Source organism: Protopterus annectens, chromosome 10.part0, assembly GCF_019279795.1.
Source record: "Protopterus annectens isolate FY-2018-M chromosome 10.part0, PAN1.0, whole genome shotgun sequence".
NCBI lineage: Eukaryota > Metazoa > Chordata > Ceratodontiformes > Protopteridae > Protopterus > Protopterus annectens.
This window is the reverse complement of record NC_056744.1, coordinates 1,397,233,310-1,397,253,146: the sequence shown is the minus strand read 5'-3', so window position 1 is coordinate 1,397,253,146 and position 19,837 is coordinate 1,397,233,310. Positions and strand designations below refer to the sequence as shown.

At 38.6% G+C, this 19,837-nt stretch overlaps 1 protein-coding gene across 2 annotated transcripts in view; it reads left to right on the top strand.

The window, feature by feature from the left end:
- The window catches only part of LOC122813614 (mucolipin-2-like), a 1,348,087-nt gene that overhangs the window by 892,326 nt on the left and 435,924 nt on the right, over positions 1–19,837 (top strand). For both annotated transcript variants that reach the window (XM_044086031.1, XM_044086029.1), the window contains 2 exons: positions 14,017–14,176; positions 17,440–17,613. In XM_044086031.1, coding sequence (XP_043941966.1) covers positions 14,017–14,176; positions 17,440–17,613 — 334 coding nt within the window. The remainder of the gene's footprint in view (positions 1–14,016; positions 14,177–17,439; positions 17,614–19,837) is intronic.

The window sequence follows — 19,837 nt, the reverse complement described above, 5'->3', positions numbered from 1 at the left end:
GTCAGATTCTAACGACAGATGCCTCGGACATTGCTTGGGAGCTCATCTAAATGGAAAGTGGATACAAGACAAGTGGCCTGCCAGACTACAGCATCTACATATCAACATGAAAGAGATGTTAGCAGTCCAGTTTGCATTAATGGCTTTCAAGGAGTTACTTCTTCCAGGGCAGGTGTTGATTCTAACAGACAACACAACTGTCATGTGGTACATCAACAAACAAGGTGGAACACATTCTTACCCATTGTGCAGACAAGCAATGATTTTATGGGAGACTGCGCTCAGCTTGCAACGAACTCTTCAGCCAGGGTTTCTGCCTGGAGCACAGAACTCCTTAGCAGATGTGTTAAGCAGACAAATCATGGATCCCCACGAGTGGAAACTGGATCTTCATGTATTTCAAAGGTTGACAGTGTCCTGGGGAACTCCAGACATAGATCTGTTCGCTTCTCCACTAAACCACCAGCTGCCAAAGTTTTGCACAAAGAGGTTACATCACACAGCTTGGAAAGTGGATGCTCTTTCTTTCAGTTGGAAAAATCTTCATGTGTATGCGTTTCCACCTCTGCCTCTTCTTCCAAAGGTGCTTCTAAAGGTCAGACAAGACAAGCCAAGGATGATTTTAATAGCTCCAGATTGGACTCGGCAGCACTGGTACCCATTACTGAGGAGTCTAGTAAAGAAGCCTCCATGGCCTTTACCCTTGATTCCACACCTTTTGTCTCGGAGAGAAGGCCACCTGCTCAATGTCAAGCTTCGCTCTCTTCATCTAACAGCATGGCATATTCTGTTTTGAGAGACAGCCGGTCTCAACTTCCTCAACAAGTTTTGAATGTGATTATGGAAGCCAGAAGACCTAGTACACGGAAAGTGTATGCAGAAAAATGGAAGAGATTTTTATTTTGGAGTGCAGCAAGGAATTTGGAGATTTCTGAGCCTAATTTGAGTGTGGCTCTTCAATATCTTACTGAGTTATTGGACAAAGGTTTGTCCTTCTCTTCCATTAAGATTCATGCTGCAGCAATTTCAGCTCACTATGATTGTGACCCACCATTGTTTTCGCATCCTTTGTTCAAGCAGTTTCTCAGAGGGGCAAAGAATATAAGACCCCACGAGAGCTCCTACTCCTGCTTGGGATCTCAATTTTGTGTTGGAAAAACTTACTCTACAACCTTTTGAGCCTGCCGGTACTGCTGATTTAAAATATTTGTCATGGAAGACTGCTTTTTTGTTGGCTATTACTTCTGCAAGAAGGGTTTCTGAGTTGCAGGCCCTTATGGCAGTAGAGCCCTTTCTGATTTTCCATAAGGATAGGGTATCATTACGTACTAATCCTTCCTTTATGCCCAAGGTGGTTTCTAGTGTGGCTTTAAACCAAACTATTCATTTGCCTACTTTCTATGCAGATCCCCAAAATAAAGGGGAAAAGATTTTGCACACTTTAGATGTACATAGGCAGTTGCGTTATTATTTAAGCAGGACTAAGGATTTCAGGCAGTCTCAGCAGTTGTTTGTTTCTTTTGCTTTGAGTTCTCAGGGCAAGCCTGTGTCTAAGCAAACTATTTCTAAGTGGATTGGGTTTTGCATTTCTTTTTGTTATTCCCATCATGGCAAGGAGATTCCAGCTGGGATTAGGCCTCATTCCACTAGGGCTACTGCCACTTCAACAGCATTTTTAAGGGGGGTGGCAACTAAGGATATTTTAGAGGCAGCTACTTGGAGTTCAGTGCATACTTTCTCTAAGCATTACCACCTTCCTCTTTACTCTAAATCTAGGGCTGGTTTTGCCACAGCCATTTTGCAAGGCATGTTGGCAGCTCCTGCTTCTTTATGATTTGCCAGCCTCCCTTACCTCTGCTTTGGGATTCTACCCAATGGTTAGGACTGCAGCAATGTGGAATGAAGAACATAGTACAGTTTTGTACCTACCATAAATGTAGATGTTCGAGGATCCACATTGCTGCAGTCCAATTTACCTCCCGCCTTCCCTCTGTGTTTAGGGGTGGTGGTGTGACTTGCTGTATATTATTGTACATCTGTATATATATATATATATATATATATATATATATATTGTATATAAGTTTGGTGCAGGGCTTTTTGGTGTTTTGGTTTGGGCCTTGTCTTTTTAGGGTCTTCTGACATCTGGGGCAAGAAAAGACTGAAGAAATGGCGTCGGTCATGCGCATTAGTACCCTGACGTACTGACGTCAGTCTAATGCGCCTTGACCGACGTCAGCCATATACTTTGGTATTCGGGCCGACTGGACAGCGGACTACCCAATGGTTAGGACTGCAGCAATGTGGATCCTCGAACATCTACATTTATGGTAGGTACAAAACTGTACTTTGCTCTTCTTCTTCTGTGAAATTCCCTCTATTTTGCAATATTTGATTCAGTCCCTCAAAGTAATTTTTGTTGCTACTTGACCATAGCTCCCTTTCCTTTATTTCCACCATATTTTTAAATCCCACTTTAATTTTATCCCACTGGCTAGCTATACTTTCAGAAGAGATTTCTATCTTCTGTAGTATCTCTTGAATAATTTCCGGTGCCCATTCCTTAAATTCCTCTCTTTTCAACAAACAGGTAGGAAAGCGCCAGTGTCTCATTTTCATTTCTTTACCCTGTCTTTTTATTTTAGTTATTATTGGGGCATGATATGAAATGGTTCTTGGGTGTGTATCAAGACCTTCAGTTAAATGCACATGTTCTTGTGAAATGTAAATTCTATTTAGCCTAGCTTGGTTTTTGTATCTGGGGAATAATATATAAATTTCTCTCCAAACTCCTAGTACTGAATTCACATCTTCCATGCCAAATATTTTCATAAATTTCTTTAAAAACTACCCTCCTTTGTTATATTTGCCCTTCTGAGCTCTCCACTCACAATCTTCTCTGTTACAAATCAAAATTCCAGTCCCCACCTACAAGTAATATTCATTGCTGAAAGCTGATTATTTCTCTCAGGATTTTCTTAAGCTCCATTATAACAGTTTTTGGTGGAATCCTTCTTCCTTGCCAGTGGCCCCTTAGTACTACAAATTTGCCATTATCTTTTATATTCTCTTCTTTTATTATTGGAGCTCCCCTTGCAGTTAATATAAATACCCCTCTCTTCCTTTTCCCCAAGTATTCTGCTGAATCACTATCCTGAAAACCTTTCTTTATCAAATTCACATGTTCAGTTCTTTCCAAGTGGGTCTCCTGGAGCACAGGTATTTGCAATCTTCATTTTTTAATATAGTTTACTACTCTTTCTATTTTTGTATTTATCTGTGAGAGCATTAACATTTAAAGACATTATAGAAGGAATCATGTTCTTGAGGGATTATTCCCATTTTATATATATATATATATATATATATATATATATATATATATATATATATATATATATATCTTTTTTGTTAAATCTCTAGTTCCAGCTTTTGTGTTACATGCATTCACCATATGGCAGGGTTAATCTTTTATAGTTGTTTCTTGTCATCTCCATTTGAGCCTATGTCGCATCTTGCAGATTTTTTTTTATTGAAAACTCTCAAACAAAAATATACATCCCCAATACCCCCTAAAACCTATTAACTTAACACACAAACTATGTAAACAATAAGAACAAATGTTCTAAACTGATAAGTCACACCCATAAGCTAGAGACAACCAAGAAGAAAGGTCATTCATGCTAAGACACATGATACAGCCTGTGGTCTTAGTAAGTGCTGTCATGGTTTTGTCTTGTCTTTTTAAGTCTCCCAACTAAGAAAACACTTGAATACTTTCAGTAAGCATTTTCTCCAAGCCATTTTTCTTTATCAGATTTTCTGGTGACATCCAAACAAGGCACAAACTGCTAAGGATACCTTGTTTACCAGAAAAAAAACTTATAATATTCAATATTCTTTTTGAATTCCATGCTTTGTAGTAAACTTGTTACTGAATAAATCCAACAGTTAATCCAATCATTTCCCTATGCAAGCACGAGAAAAAGCACACTATTTTTTCTTTGGTGCTGTGGTAGCGTTGTCGCCTCACAGTAAGACGCTGTCCGGTTCGATTCTCAGCTAGAGCTTGCATGAATGTGCGTACCTTCGTTGAAGGTTGTGCATCAGGGCTGGTAACTCAGCACATAAAACTCAACTGCCAATCATTAGCGGACCGGAGTTCCACTGTGGCGACCCCTAACTGGGAAAAGCCGAAAGACGCAACAACATGCTCTCTTAACCAGAGGCCCCCCCACGCACACATTGCAGTGTCTGCATTTCTTAAAACTGAACAAGGAAAAAGAGAGAAGGGAGAAAAACATAAAAACAAAAGCACTTGTTTATATTATCTTCTAGTTGATTCTTATGTTTTCTTCCTTCCCTTAGGCAACTGAAATGGTGGGAAAGATTTCACGGCCTTAGTCTCTCTCTCTCTCTCTAGTCCTTATCACCAGGAGAGCATGAAGTAGAACCTCCTCCTGATTCACAGCTTAACCTTTGTTGGACATACTTTTGTATTTCCTCCTTAGCATGTACTGCATTAAAAATGATTTTCTCCCTCCAGGGCAAAATACTTTGAAGATAGCTGGGTACAGCAGTTTGAATCTCAAGCCTGCTTTTCGACATTCCATTAATAATGGAATATATTTACTCCTCTTCTGCCTGATCTACACTAAATAATAATTCTCCACAAATGCAATACTGTCTCCTACTTTTAGCACTTTATCCTTCTGCCACAGTTTTGCCAAAATCAACTCCTTCTGCAGATAAGACTGCATCTTTATTGTTAACGGTCTAGGTTCTTTTCTAGTAACCTGATTTGGAGCATACACACAATGTGCCCTTTCAATTAACAGTTCATAGGTTCATACTAGGCTATCTGCCCTAGGGCATTTATAAGCCTAGCCAGAGTGTGTGTGGCTTTCACCACCCCTTAGGATGAGAATACTATACCCATTAGTTTGCTGTGCCTCTGTCCAGCAGTGATACAGAGATGATTCCCGGGGTAAACCTACTATCTCCCATCCACTCGTCAAGATTTCTCTTGAACAGAGTCAGTGAGGGGCTCTGCCTCACATGGACTGGGATTCTGTTCCATAGTGTAGGGAGTCTCTGGGTGATGAATCTGTCCCTCCAGCACGTCCTATTTATATCCGTGTTGAGGTTTAAGTCTCTTGCTCTCGTGGCTCTGGTGGATTTGGATTGTTTTGAGGTGGAGCATGTCCATTAATTCCGGGTTGGACATGGCCTTGTATGTCAGGTACAGATCACCTCTGAGCAGATGGTATGCGACTGAATAGAGCTGGAATTTCTTCAGTCGGGCATCGTATGACATATGTTTGAGCCCCTTTATCCTTTTGGTGAGGAACTTTTGGGGTCTTTCCAACTGCTGCAGGTGTCGGGTAAGGTACATTCCGAATGGGGCGTTGTACTCAATCATTGGTCTGATAAGTGAAGAGTACAGGGGTACAATGACCTCTCCTGATCTGGATGTGAATCCCTTCATGATCAGGTGGGCAATGTAGAAGGTCTTCCTAACCACTTTGGCAATGTGAGTGTCAAAAGAGAGGTTACTGTCAACTTGGGTCCCCAGGTCCCTGATAACTTCTTCCGTGTTTAATGGATTACCACCTATGTGGTAATTGGGTTACCTTGTTTTTCCCAAAGGGTATGACTATACATTTTTTGGCATTTAGCTTAAGGCCATGGCTCTGGCACCAGTTATCCATTTCTATGAGACCTCTCTGGAGGATGTCTGTGTCTGATGGAGTGTCAATTATGGTGCCCAGTTTGCAGTCCTCTGCAAATTTTCTCAGCCACAATCCCCCTATGTTTGCCTGCACTTCAGAAAAATAAATGCCGAACAAGAGGGGGCCCAGGACTGAGCCCTGTGGGACACCGCTCGTGACCGGCTTAGAGTCTGACATGGCACCAGCAACTCTAACCCTGTGTTCTGTCCTTGAGCCAGTTTGCAACCCATCTTGTGACATATGGGTTTACATCTAAGCTGGTGAGCTTTTCTATGATGCCCGAGTGGGGTATTGTCGAATGCTTTTGCTAGGTCAAGGTAGGCTGTGTGAACTGCCTTACCCTCATCAAAGGCCTTAGTGACTGTTTCGAAAAAGTCGACCAAGTTCAAGAGGCAGGATCTGCCCTTGACAAAGCCAAATTGGGTAGGATCCAGTGTCTGTAGGTCCCCAATGTCTTTATTTATGAGTTCCATTATGATCCTCTCCATAGCTTTGCAGACAAGGCTCGTCAAGCTTATGGGGCGGTAATTTCCAGAGTCCGTAGAAGCACCGCCTTTGTGGAGTGGGACCACAGTTGCCGTACGCCATTCTTTGGGTACGTATCCTGTAGTAAGGCTAAGATTAAACAGCAGCCTTATGTGTGGGTTTAGTTCCTCATTGAGTTCGTGTAGCACACAGCCGGGGACACCGTCCGGTCCCATTGATACTGTGTTTTTTGTGGAACATTGAATTATGACATAGACATCCCACATTGAATTATGTCTTTCAGCCTAAGTTTTTTGCTAATTGTTGCACTAAGAATCTCATCTATCTTGCCACCTGTAAGAAATGCCAAGCTTTTTACGTTGGCCTTACTAAAAGATGTCTAAAAGATAGGATATATGGCCATCTGTATGATATCCAGAAGAAGAATGAATTAAATGCCTTGGCGAAACATGTATCGGAGTATCCTCTCCATGACTTTGACTTTAGGGTACTAGAAATAGTCACACACAATAAAAGAGGTGGAAATAATTTGTTGATTTTGAATAATAAGGAACTAAAATGGATTTTGAGATTGGCTGCACATATACCCCCTGGCATTAATAATCAAGTTTCTATTAAGTCTGTCTTGGAAGCCAGGTAGGCTTTTAGTCCTTCTTCTTTATATTCTGGTTATTGTACAAATACTATTTCTTCAATGGTAAACAAACTCAGCTGATTAATAGTTTTTAACATATACATATTATTAGCACCTATGTACATATTTTTAATATACATTTTATTACATTATATTATTACATTGATATACTACATCATATTTATATATTTATTCAGCATTTTAGTATTTAATGTGGCTATTTGATTATTTATTCATTCATTAACATATCTATTTATTTATACATTGACTTGTTAAAATTATTCATTCTTCTGTTCATCTACATATTCATTATATATTGAATGTATTTAAATGTATTTATTAACCATTAATTATTTTATTTTATTTTATTAACTCATTGATTCATTAATTAACTGTTTAGAAGTTATATAACATTGTAAAATAAGAGTATGTAATTTAACATAAGATTCTAATGCAGTATCCTTACTTAAACGATTATGTTTTTTCACAGGCATTTGGTAAGCACACTCACTACATTGCCATGAAACAAGCATTTAATTTACATCATATAAGGTTTTTATCAGTGACCATTTATACTTTTATCTCTATTCCTACACTGTTTTTATTTTTCATTATGTGTATTTATTGTGCTTCTCCGTTTTACTAACTTATTAACTTATTGATATTTTTTCACATTTATTCATTTATTTATTATATGCTTCAGCATCATGCTTTAGTTCTGGTTGATAGTAGAATAATTAGTTATGAAAAACATTGCCCACTTTAAAATCCTGAGATTCTTTTTGAAATGCCTGCATCAAGTAATTGTATCTAATTAACTAAGTAATTGAGTAATTGAACAGTTCATCTGTTTCACTTTGGCGCCCTTTTCTACTTCTTTTTGTATAAATAGAGGCTTTTAAATGTTATATGTACTGTCTGATGAAGCGTAGTGGTAGCTACGCGAAAGCGCTTACAGTTAATAAAGGTTCTTGGTTGTATTCATCCTGGAATATGTGATGTTTTTACTGGGAAAGTGAAGTTGTCGTTTTGGCTTCGTTGATTCGAGTACGTTGATTTTTGTGAACATTGAGTTATCTTCAGAACTTCCTAACTGCCTTCTACAGTTTCGTGGTGAGAGAGCCTGGTTGTTATCACCATACTATGTTTTTTGCTTTAGAGAGAGCAGCTCTCACCTGGACATCTGAGATGTTTGGGAGGCTAGACTCTGGTGGGATAGATATTTCTCCTTTTGGGGGGGATGGAGGGGAGAAATTTGCACTGAACCTGTCTGCCAGTATGCTTGCAATGTCTGTGGGTTCAGTGATTTTTTGTATCATTTTGGACTAATTCTGAGCATATCTGGGAGTTTCCACCCAGGTTTCTAACATAGCTAAAGAAGGCTTTATGATTGTCTTTTGTGTCATTAGCGATTTTTCTCTCAAAGTTGGCCTTGGATGATTTTATGAGTGATCGTAGTTTTTTGCTAGTATTGATCAGAGATGCCTTCCCTTTTAGGGATTTTGCTCTGTCATGTAGTAGCTTTCTCCTCTTGTTGTAGAGTTTGTTTATGGCTGGGGTCCACCAGACCGGGCGCCTGCCTTTGGTGGAAAGGGTCTTGATTTTATTAGGGATTGCTTGATCCATACATTCCTGGAGGTGCTCGAGAAGGCATTTGTAAGGGTTTCAGCAGCGTGGGTTGTGGTTTCCACTGGCTCAGGGGCCTTGAAGGATACCACTCCAGTCTTAAGAAGTGTGAAGTTTGCTTATGAGAAGTTCTTCACTGTGGTCTTTTTTGCTGGGGTGGGGCGGGATGTGGATCTCCAGTGAGATTAATTTATGGTCTGATCTCACCAATGAGGGATATACTTCGGTGTGGAGCATTTTGTCCCTATGTTTGTGATGATCAGGTCTAGTATATTTTCTCCTCTTGTGGGAATGGTGACTAGTTGTTCCATAGCATTTGAGTTTATGAACTCAAGGAACCTTTGGGCTAGGTGTTGGGGCTTGAGTAATGTTCCCAGTCTATGTTTGGGTAGTTGAAGTCACCCAATATGATGGTGTTTGGAGACATTCATACTCTCCAGTGTCTTCAGGAAGGCTGTGTGGGTTTCCTGAGTTTGAGAAGGTGGTCTGTAGCATGTTACAAACTGTAGGGCAGTTTTACCTATGGTTAATTGCACCTGGATGGTCTCCGATGCTTTGTGCGTTGCCACTAACCTGGAGGTGTGGGTATCCTTTATGAATATGGATACTCCCTCCTTTTGTGGTTCGGTCCGGATTTTGGGACCGAACATGATATGAGGTATAACCTGATAGTGCTGGGGTGCTCTCAGGAGCCTTGAACCAGGTTTCAGTCACAGCACAGACATCGATGTTCTCCATACTGAGGAGGGCTCGAGGTGCATCTTGAGGTTTAGACTTCTGGCATTGAGCAGTATTACCCTTAGTTTTTCTCCATTTTGTTTTCTAGGGCGGTAGGTTTATCATTTGAGCCTTGCCTAAAAAGGCACTATGGGGTGGCAAGAGCCTTGCCAATATCCGGAAGCCCAGGGTGACAGGTGCAAGCCGTCCCTCAAGCAGCGTGGCTTGTCAAGCATGTCATCCCAGGCAGACAGACATTGATCCTTAGAATGACACCAGTAATTAAGCCAATTATTAAAGCTGATCATTTTGTCTCTGTATTGTGGCATCATTCTTGGTGAGGGTAGGATACTGCTCAGGGTCAGGGTCATACCGGCCTGGGCTACATAATCTGAGAGCTCCTGTTCCTGTTGTGGAATACTAGTCCAGATGCTTATTTGTGCTTTCATAAAATTAATACAGTCTATTCCTTCCAGATTCTCAGGTACAGCATAAAATCTCAGGTGTTCCCTATGTGGTCTGTCCTCTAATTCTATTATTTTTTGAAACTTCTCTTCATGTGCAATCTCATATTCAGCCAGCCTTTTCTTCATTTCAGCCTTTGAGTTTTGCAGTTTTATCACCTTCTCTGAATATCTCTTTAAAACGTCTTCCATTTTTCCAGCCTGTTGTTGTTGGAGTTTAGTGTTTCATTTATTTGTCAGGTGTGTGTGAAGTTGCCTTATAATTTCTTCTAGGTTATGCAAATCATGTCTAGAGCTTGCATATTTATCCAGAAATCTAGGTCCATTCTTTCTGGGCTAAGTTTCTGTTTTCACACTGTGAGAGCTAGAATTAAGCTGTGCAGCCATCTTGGAAGTCCTATGGCAGCACTGTTTCTTGTCATGGATAAATGAAGATTTTCAGGAACAATCTTCATTGACCTTGCCCAATCTTTTGAACTTATTGACCACCTCCTGCTCCTTTACCCATGCAAGAAATCTGAGTTACCTCCAGTACTGTCATCTGTTTCTTAATAAATAGATATTCGAGTCAAACCTGGCTCATCCCTATCACCTCCAACACCCACTGTTTTCAGTCTTTATTTAAAAATTACATTCCCATCACTCTGTAAACAGATGACATGGTAATCCTTCAGTCCAGTTGCTCATATTCAACCCCAGCTTCACTCTGACCTCCACTCCTTTAATTCGTGGTTAAACAACCAGAATTTAAAAAAAATGTGATATTTGGAATCTCACAAAAGCTGACATTTGGAACCTTATAAAAGCTGAGAAAATGCGCTGAAAATGTCAACACAGAAGATCTCTGTGGTAACACAATAGAACTAAACATCTCTTTTAAATAACTAGGTTTATGGGTGGGCTAGTTAGTTGATTTCCATAACTTCATTGAAAACACCAGGAAAAAGATCTATTCTCTTTGTATTCTGGTCTTTGAAAATATTTCTCTTACTCTCCAGATTAGCTAGAGCTTCAATGGGCAAAGGAGTCCTCCATGCTCAGCTTGAATATTGGCTCTCTATCATAGCCACAAGCTCTATAAAAAATAAAAAAGGCACTCTATAGTCCACCAAAAACAAAATATGCTGCTTCATTTCCAGTACCCCCCGTGGAATACCAGTCCACCACCCAGATGGTTCTTAATTATCTACACAGGTGAGCTACTGTTGGTGTCTATCTTCAGATTACATTAACAAGATGCTTTCCAACTTCTGCATCCACTCCCAAATAACTCCCACCAGAGACCCCTAACCAAACTGCTGTGTAAAGACCATTCCTTCAACATTCTTGCACCCAAACTCTATGGCAATCCCTCACCAAAATAAATCTCCTTTCACAACTTTTAGAGCACAATGCAAGACACCTCAATCAAAATCTGAATGCAAGTGCCTTTTGATTGGACACATCATGTTACTCCATCTTGTATGCATCACTTCTACTTGGACCCTCTGTTTTCACCTGCTTCCTTCCCATATATACTACTAAAATTAATCCACATTTGTTTTTCTACTCTTAATATTTGCTCATTGTTTCTTTTGTATGTGAGATTCACCACCTTATGTGATACTCCGTGTTTCCGCATTAATTTATTTATTTTTGTTAATTTCTTTACCTGTGCTGTGCCTGCAACTGGTCTGTTATCAATGTACTACCCCAGTAAACTAAATAAATAAAATATCGGCTATTTCCTATAGAACCCATCATTTTACTGTCCTCTCTCAACTCAACTGGTTGTCCCTACCTCATGAACCTACTTAATAATTGGCACCAACCCATGAGAGACCTTTGCTGTATTAGACAAAAGCCTGACTGCCCTTCAGAAGTAGGACTTCCATGGTGCTGCCTTTTATTCTATCTTGCATCGTAAAAGTCCTGGAATGATATTCTTCTCTGAGAAACTGAAAATCTTGTACGCTTCAAACAATCTTGAAAACATCCCTACTCAACTCTCAAAAAATGCACCTGTGATTCTTCACCTGGATGACCCATTCCACCCCATCATTATTTAACTAATACCTTGTTATAACCTTTATTGCTTGCATTTATACATCATAGTACCCATAAATAAAAAGTGAAAATATATTGTCTCAGATTTTTATAATTTGACAATCATTGTATTTAAGAAATTAGAAATGACAGTGTATTTAAGAAATTAGTTTTATTTGTAAAGTCTGTTGATTTTCAAACCTATAGTACTGTGAGCATGTTTTGCCAGTTTTTACTGTCATGCCACCATGTCATCAGTTCCATAAACATAATAACATAGATGAACTTTTGATGCCTATTTACTATGATTATTGTATGTTTTATGAATAATCAGTCTATAACTATTGTTTTCTTACTGACCTATTATGTTTATGCTGCTTTGTGACATAGCAACATATACAAGTTATATTATCACTTAAGTACTATAACTGAGTTTATTTTATGAACATCTAGGTTATAATTATTGTCTAACAGTAACATATTCTATATTTGTAACTATGTTTCTTTCTATAAAATGTGTAAAGTATAAATTGTGTAGCTTTCCTCCATTGGCCTCCACTGAAAAGGGGCAATTTTTCATCCCAGTTAGTCTTTCTAGGTAAACAAACACAATAAACAAATAATTTATAGCATCATTACCTGGTACTGCAGATTTCTTTCTACAAGTGTGTCCTACACTGTCCAACAGACTTTCTATGCCTCATATTAATCTTTTGATGGGTTTTGCCTGTGTACCTTTTGAGACCTATACAATATTAGCATAATAGAAACCTGGGGCCACCTTTTGAAGCATTTATTGTAGTCCTGTTTGGTAAGAACATGATGGGTTTGTGTCACAAGATCAGTCTTTCAGAAAATCTTAACTTCATGTGGCCAAGACCAGAAGATTGACTTTCTGAAAAGCTGAACTTAGCAAACCAACCCAAGTCCATATTTTTGTATGGAGGAAGGTCCTCCTCCAATTCCCAAAGATCCCACTAGAGTGGGGAAAAGGGTAAATTCCATGGTCTCCACTCTACCTCAATCTCCATACAAATGCTTCGAATTTTTGTAGAGTTGATAATTTAGTATTGACTATATGAAGTTCGACTTTCTGAAAAGTTGATCTGAAGGGGACCCCGATATCTATTTATTTTATTTGTTTTACATTTCTTGACTGGGAGAGTCCAACTGGATTACAAGTCCATTTTCAGTGGAGGCCTGGGGAGAAAAGCTCCAAGAGAACAATTTTTTACAAAACATAGTTTTAAGTACAGACCTTTGACATACAATTTCCATAGAAGAGACTTTGACATACATATTAACTAACAGATAGGAAACATTCATTCTCTACAATATAATATTACATTTTAGAAGATATTCCTAAGTTTAGGATTCCTGTGATAGATTTACTATCAGAGTAAAAGCAGTGAGACATAGAATAAGGCTCCGAGAGAGCAAATGATGCTCGCCATAGTTGAGAAGGATAACAAATTGATTTACTCTGTCTTCGCCTGGTTTTAGTTGAGAAAGATAACAAATTGATTTACAATATGTCTTCTCCTGGTTTTAGTTGCTTATGGAAAGTACAATATTGCTGGGGTAGTTTTCCCTAACTCCTGGAGAGATGGGATGAGCAGTAGATTAACGGTACTAAATGGGGTACAGTACTATGGTTGGTTGGCTTAGCAGAGTTACTCAAGTTAGGTGAAGTGTTCTAATGAGACATTAGCCAGGGGGGATACAGGAGCACAGTTGATTATTCAAAAAGTGAGTTTTAACAAGTTTCTTGGAACTGTGATGGGGATTTGTTGTCCGATATGTGGGCAGGAAGGGAGTTCCAGGTTTTTGCTATACAGTGGCTGTAGACAGACTTACCAGCTTCATTGTTTGTTATATTTGGTTACTTTGAGGAGGTTTTGTGTGCTAGACCACAAGGGCCTGGCGATAGGGTTGCAAAACATTTTGTAGGGCTGGGGTGTTTTCAGAATTGTGTATTATTTTGTGGGCTAGTGGTAGTTGATTGAGTTGAAGTAGTAGTCGTAGTTCTTGCCAATTGAGCTTTTTTAGGCATTCACAGTGATATGTTCTGATGGGAGAGGTTGTAGCAAATTTGGCTATCTTATTATAATAACTATCAAGTTTGTTTAGGTTGGATTTGCGGAGATTTGTAAGCACGGGGGAGGCATAAATTGGGGGTGGATAGTAGGCGAGTCCTCGCTATTGTAGATATAGCAGTTTATTGGTATTGGCAAATAATTTCCATAATTTATACCTTATTTTAATAGCATGGATTTAATCTTTTAATGAACCACAGTTTATTACCAAGATTTTTTTTTCCTCTTTTTGCCAGAACGTCGATGGGACATTTGGAAATGAATGAAGAAGAACAGTCTCTGAGGCGGGATCTGACTTTTTTCTTCATGAATCCTTGTGACAAATACAGAGCAAGACAGCAAATACCCTGGAAGCTTGGTCTGCAAGTTCTAAAAATAATTATGGTTACCACACAGGTATAATTAATTTGCATAAGTACACCTCCCTCCTGATGAACTCCATGAGAATGGGAAGCTATTTGAGATTGTCAGAGAGCAAAATTCATTTTATTTATTTAAAGATACCCTAATTGTTAATGCTTGTTTACATGTTTGAAACATGCTTGAAAAGTATATTTTGGGTGTAGTATTTATGGACTTGATAAATATTCCTGTTAATGCGTTTAGTCAAGATGCAGTACTGTTCACATTTATTTGTCAGATTATACATAGTGGAAAGCATGTATTGTTCCTGCCTTTAATTTTTAATGTTTTACTCTCTAGTATGCTTCCTTACACTGCAAATGTCAATATTTTTCTCATTTCTCATTGAAAAGTGCTTCCCTTCCCTTTGCTCTGCCTACAGAGTCTTGCATGCAAAGAAAACAATCTTGGTAGTATCTCCCACTAATTTTATGCATAGAAAATGTGAGTTACATTCAAGCATAATGTTCATATTTAAAATGCTGTGAAAATTATGGGCACTAAAAAAATGTTACTGCAAAATATAAAAAAAAGCAGTAGTAGATCAAACTACTGTTGTAAGTCACTTGAAAGGAATAAGTATAGTACGTCTCCCCACAGTGCACCGTCATTGTGAATAAGTATAGCAAGTCTCGCCGCAGTGCACCATCATTGTAAGTACAGCAAGTCTCCCTACAATTCATGTATTTGTGAATAAGTATGTCTCTCCACAGTGCATGTCATTGTGAATAAGTATAGTAAGTCTCCCCACAGTGCATGTCATTGTGAATAAGTATAGTAAGTCTCCCCACAGTGCATGTCATTGTGAATAAGTATAGTAAGTCTCCCCACAGTGCATGTCATTGTGAATAAGTATAGTAAGTCTCCCACAGTGCATGTCATTGTGAATAAGTATAGTAAGTCTCCCCACAGTGCATGTCATTGTGAATAAGTATAGTAAGTCTCCCACAGTGCATGTCATTGTGAATAAGTATAGTAAGTCTCCCCACAGTGCATGTCATTGTGAATAAGTATAGTAAGTCTCCCCACAGTGCATGTCATTGTGAATAAGTATAGTAAGTCTCCCCACAGTGCATGTCATTGTGAATAAGTATAGTAAGTCTCTCCACAGTGCATGTCATTGTGAATAAGTATAGTAAGTCTCCCCACAGTGCATGTCATTGTGAATAAGTATAGTAAGTCTCCCCACAGTGCATGTCATTGTGAATAAGTATAGTAAGTCTCCCCACAGTGCATGTCATTGTGAATAAGTATAGTAAGTCTCCCCACAGTGCATGTCATTGTGAATAAGTATAGTAAGTCTCCCCACAGTGCATGTCCTTGTGAATAAGTATAGTAAGTCTCCCCACAGTGCATGTCCTTGTGAATAAGTATAGTAAGTCTCCCCACAGTGCATGTCATTGTGAATAAGTATAGTAAGTCTCCCCACAGTGTACCATCATTATAAGTATAGCAGTCTCCCCACAGTGCACAGTTATTGTGAACAAGTATAGCAAGTTTCGCCACAGTGCCCTGTTATTGCGAATAACTACAGTAAGTCTCGCCACAGTGCCCATCCTTGTAAAGTTATGTCACAGAGATGAAATCACTGATATATAATGAAACTGCATCGGCTTGGTAGTTTCACCAAGCCATTCTGGAGTATAATAAATTAGCGAGTAATACAACTTTATATACAGGGACATTATTATTGGATGAAAAATGAGCTATGTCAAAATGTGTGTTCCTTTTTCCATTTGTTGGATATGATTAACTGACATAGAAAAGCAAGTTTGGTTTTGTGTGGAGCCACTTGCAAATAGAAATGCAGAACAAGATATATGTTGCTTTTTTGTAGACAAAATTACAGAGTTTCAGTGCATGCATACATATTTAGAAATACTTAAGGCACAGGCAATAATGTCCTCCTTGCCTGCTAATATACCAAAACAGTTATTCCTACAGTGTGTTCAAGTTGAAAAATATCTAAACTAGTGCTCACTTTAATACAATAAGGCAGTCTATTCCATGTGTCAGCTACACTCTCCGTGAACCATTTAGTATGTTTCTTATGTCTGTTCCATGTATCGGCTACACTCTCACTTCCATGTATCGGCTACACTCTCACAGAACCGGTTAGAACATTTCTTATTCATGTATGATCTTATGCATAGGTTATCTGATGATTCTTTACTAATTTGATAATCCCTAACATTCTCAGAGATAGTTGCCTGTAAATGCCCTATATCCCTGAATAAGTTCTCCTCTTAAATATCTGAGAAACTATACAAGTTTAGATATTTTAATCTTTTTCAAAGCAGCTTAAATGCTTTCATCCATGGATGCCCTTGGTATATTTATGCTGTACTCTCTACAATTTACTCATGCTAGTTTTCTTATAAGCCTCCTGCATTACTATTTTTTTCTTAGTTTGTGCTTAATGTAACTTGCAATGATTTTTGTATGGTATAGTTTTATAGTTATCATTAAATCATTAACTGATGTATTGATATGCTCAGAAAAAACTCAAATCTGGATCTATCCATATATCCAGGTTTAAATGAATCCTCAGTTTCAATCACTAAGTGATGCATTAAAAATTCATCCTTCAGTCTGTGCCTTCCCTAATCTCATATGCTTAGTTTTTTTATGTATTTATTGGCATATTATTGTCCTGTGCCTAAATGTTCAATTTAGTCAAATTCTTTTCCAAACTTGCCCTGTTTGTAACAGATGTAATCAGTGTGCCCATTTTCAACTTAACTACGTACAGACTATAGAATAACTCAGATGAAAAAGATCAATCAGTAAGATACAACCTTAACAAGTAAGGACCTAAGACTGAGCCCAGTGGGACACCCTGACTAATGCAGAATTTCATCTGTCCAATTACAATATGATACTTGCCATGTGTAATTTATATGCCTTGCAGCTATCCATTTTAAGAATATATCAATACTTAGTTCTAATTTATTGGTCAGTGTTTTGTGTATGACTGTATCGAAGAAAGAGCAGCACTTATCTGGGATACGTACATTGCTACATGAGCTGTTTGATAAGGTTGGGCATACCCGGTTAGAGTACATAATACCTTGCTTTATGTTCAGTGTACAAGGCATTTATTTGAAATTGCACTCCATTAAGCAGTACAGTTGACATCTTGTATATGCTTTTCCTGCATATGTACCTTACTAGTCTACAGTGAGTAATACAATTGAAATGCTAATTTGATATGTATTTCTGGAAAGAAGTTACTTAACAACATTGTTACTTTTCAGCTTTTCCTTTTTGGTCTACGTAATCAGCTTGTTGTTGCATTCAAAGAAGAAAATACTTTGGCATTTAAGCACCTCTTTATAAAAGACTATACTGGAACTGATGAGGATGACTTCAGCCGCACTGTTTATACACAGCAAGATGTTTTCGAAGGCATCTTATTTGTCATTGATCGGGTAGGTCTTTTCTGTGGGGCATATTAATGTATAAGCATACATTGTAAAGAGAAAAAAAAATTCTTGTGTGTTATATTACCTTAAAAGTCCCACTGACTAGGCGATATTTTGCTTTTTATGGTGTATGTGTGTGTGTGTGTGTGTTTGTAGGTTAATTATCAGTCTAACAACAGTGGGCATTCAAAATACATGCATAAATGGGTGTGCCTTCATTGAAGGTTGAACGTCGAGCTGGCACCTTGGCGTTTGTGAAAATTTACTGCCAATCATTAGTGGACCGGAGTTCGGCTGTGGCGACCCCTAACCGGGAAAAGCCGAAAGACAACAACAGTGGACTTAGCCAGATCTACTTCCCCACAGACTATTCTTCTTCTTTCGGCTTTCCCGGTTAGGGGTCGCCACAGCGGATCACCTTGTCCGCACATTGAATGGCAGTGGAGTACAGTCTGTTGCTTCAGTTACGCCAGCCCTTCACAACCACACACACACACACCACACACTAGGGGCCATTTAGAGTGTCCAATCCACTGCAGCATGTCTTTGGGGGATGTGGGAGGAAACCACCCCGGAGGACCCACCCAGACCACAGGAGGACATGCAGAGACTCCGCACAGAAGGCACCCCAGCCGAGGATCGAACCGGAGAACCTCTTGCTGTAAGGCGGCAATGCTAACCACTGCACCACCGTGGCCGCCCACTTCCCCACAGACTATAATGGTCAAAATTCAACTAAACACTCAAAGAAAACTAAGAAGCCCAAAACTGCTAAAATATAAGGCAATGGCAAAAATGTTAGCAAAACACAAATTTAATAAAATTAGCACTTTCGTTTGGTTCAGTGACAAAACTTCTTAAGACAAAACTCCATGCAACAGTCATCCAGTAAAGTTCACCCAAATCACATGATTTGCAATTACCCCACCTCCTAACACAAACAGATTAAATTAAATAGTCTAGAATAACACACAACTAAGAAATGCAGATTTTTGGCTAAGAAACTGTTCCTTTCAACTAAAAGACACACACACACACACACACACACATATATATATATATATATATATATATATATGTATGTTTAAACCTTTTATCTTAACAAGCTCCTCAGTTTTAGCATACAGACAATAGAGTTTACATCATTCAGTCCAGGTTGATTATATGCATTCAGTCTCAATTGTCGAAACAATTGTGGTTGTTCTAGTTTCATTGCCATAGGCTCTCCCCTTTTATCACAGACTACATGGTCTATTACCGTAAATACAAAACAATACCCAGGATAAAGAGGCATGTTTTGCCAATGCATTCTCCATTTTGCCTTTCTAATGCTGTATAGATGTTCATAAAGGCATTCTTTTAGTTTACAGTTTGTCTTCCCGATGTAAAAATACGGGCAAGACTTACATTTTGCAAGGTAGGTTGCGTTTTTAGAGTTACAATTGTACCTACCTTTACATTTATAATGTACATCCCCGATCGATAAAAAACGTCCTACTTCTATATGTTTACAGTAGGGTCAAGCTTCACATTTATACATACCCACATGTCTCATAGTAACATTCTTGCTTGATTCAAGAGTAGTTTTCAAGTTCTGACCAATTAAATCTTTACAGTCATTAGTGAGCAAACATCTGATGTCAAGTTCACATACACGTTCAAACACAGCCAACACAGGAGACGTATTCAAACTTTTTCTTTCACTTTTCTAGTGCCCATCCAATGTATCAGAAAAGGTCAGTTGGTAAGAGCAGCAAGAATGGTCTCTGACGACCTTGACTTTCTGGTAGAATGTGACCTTCTGAAGAGCATATTTTTGAAATGTGGTTACCCAGTTAATTTGGTGAATGATTTAGTACAGGAGTTTCAATGAAAGAGAACTTTAAGGCATTTTAAAGCTATTTTAACTAATGAGAACACACCTATTGAAGGTGTTGTGGAAGTCGGGGTGGACAACGCCATAGAAAACAAAGTTGGCTATAGTCTGACATTTATTACCCCTATTAGTATGGATGCGTTTGGAATAAAACAAATTATTATTAAAATTGGGGATTAATTACATCAGATGATGCATAGGATGGAGTGTGGAAGGGAGCCCTATTTTCATTTCTGAAAGAGGTCAGAACTTGAAAATATTCTTTGTATTTAAAAATTACTTAAATCTCAAGAAGAAGCTTTGTAAAGGACTACAGTATAAGAAGATCCCTCAGTCTGTTGGAAGTGGGACTTT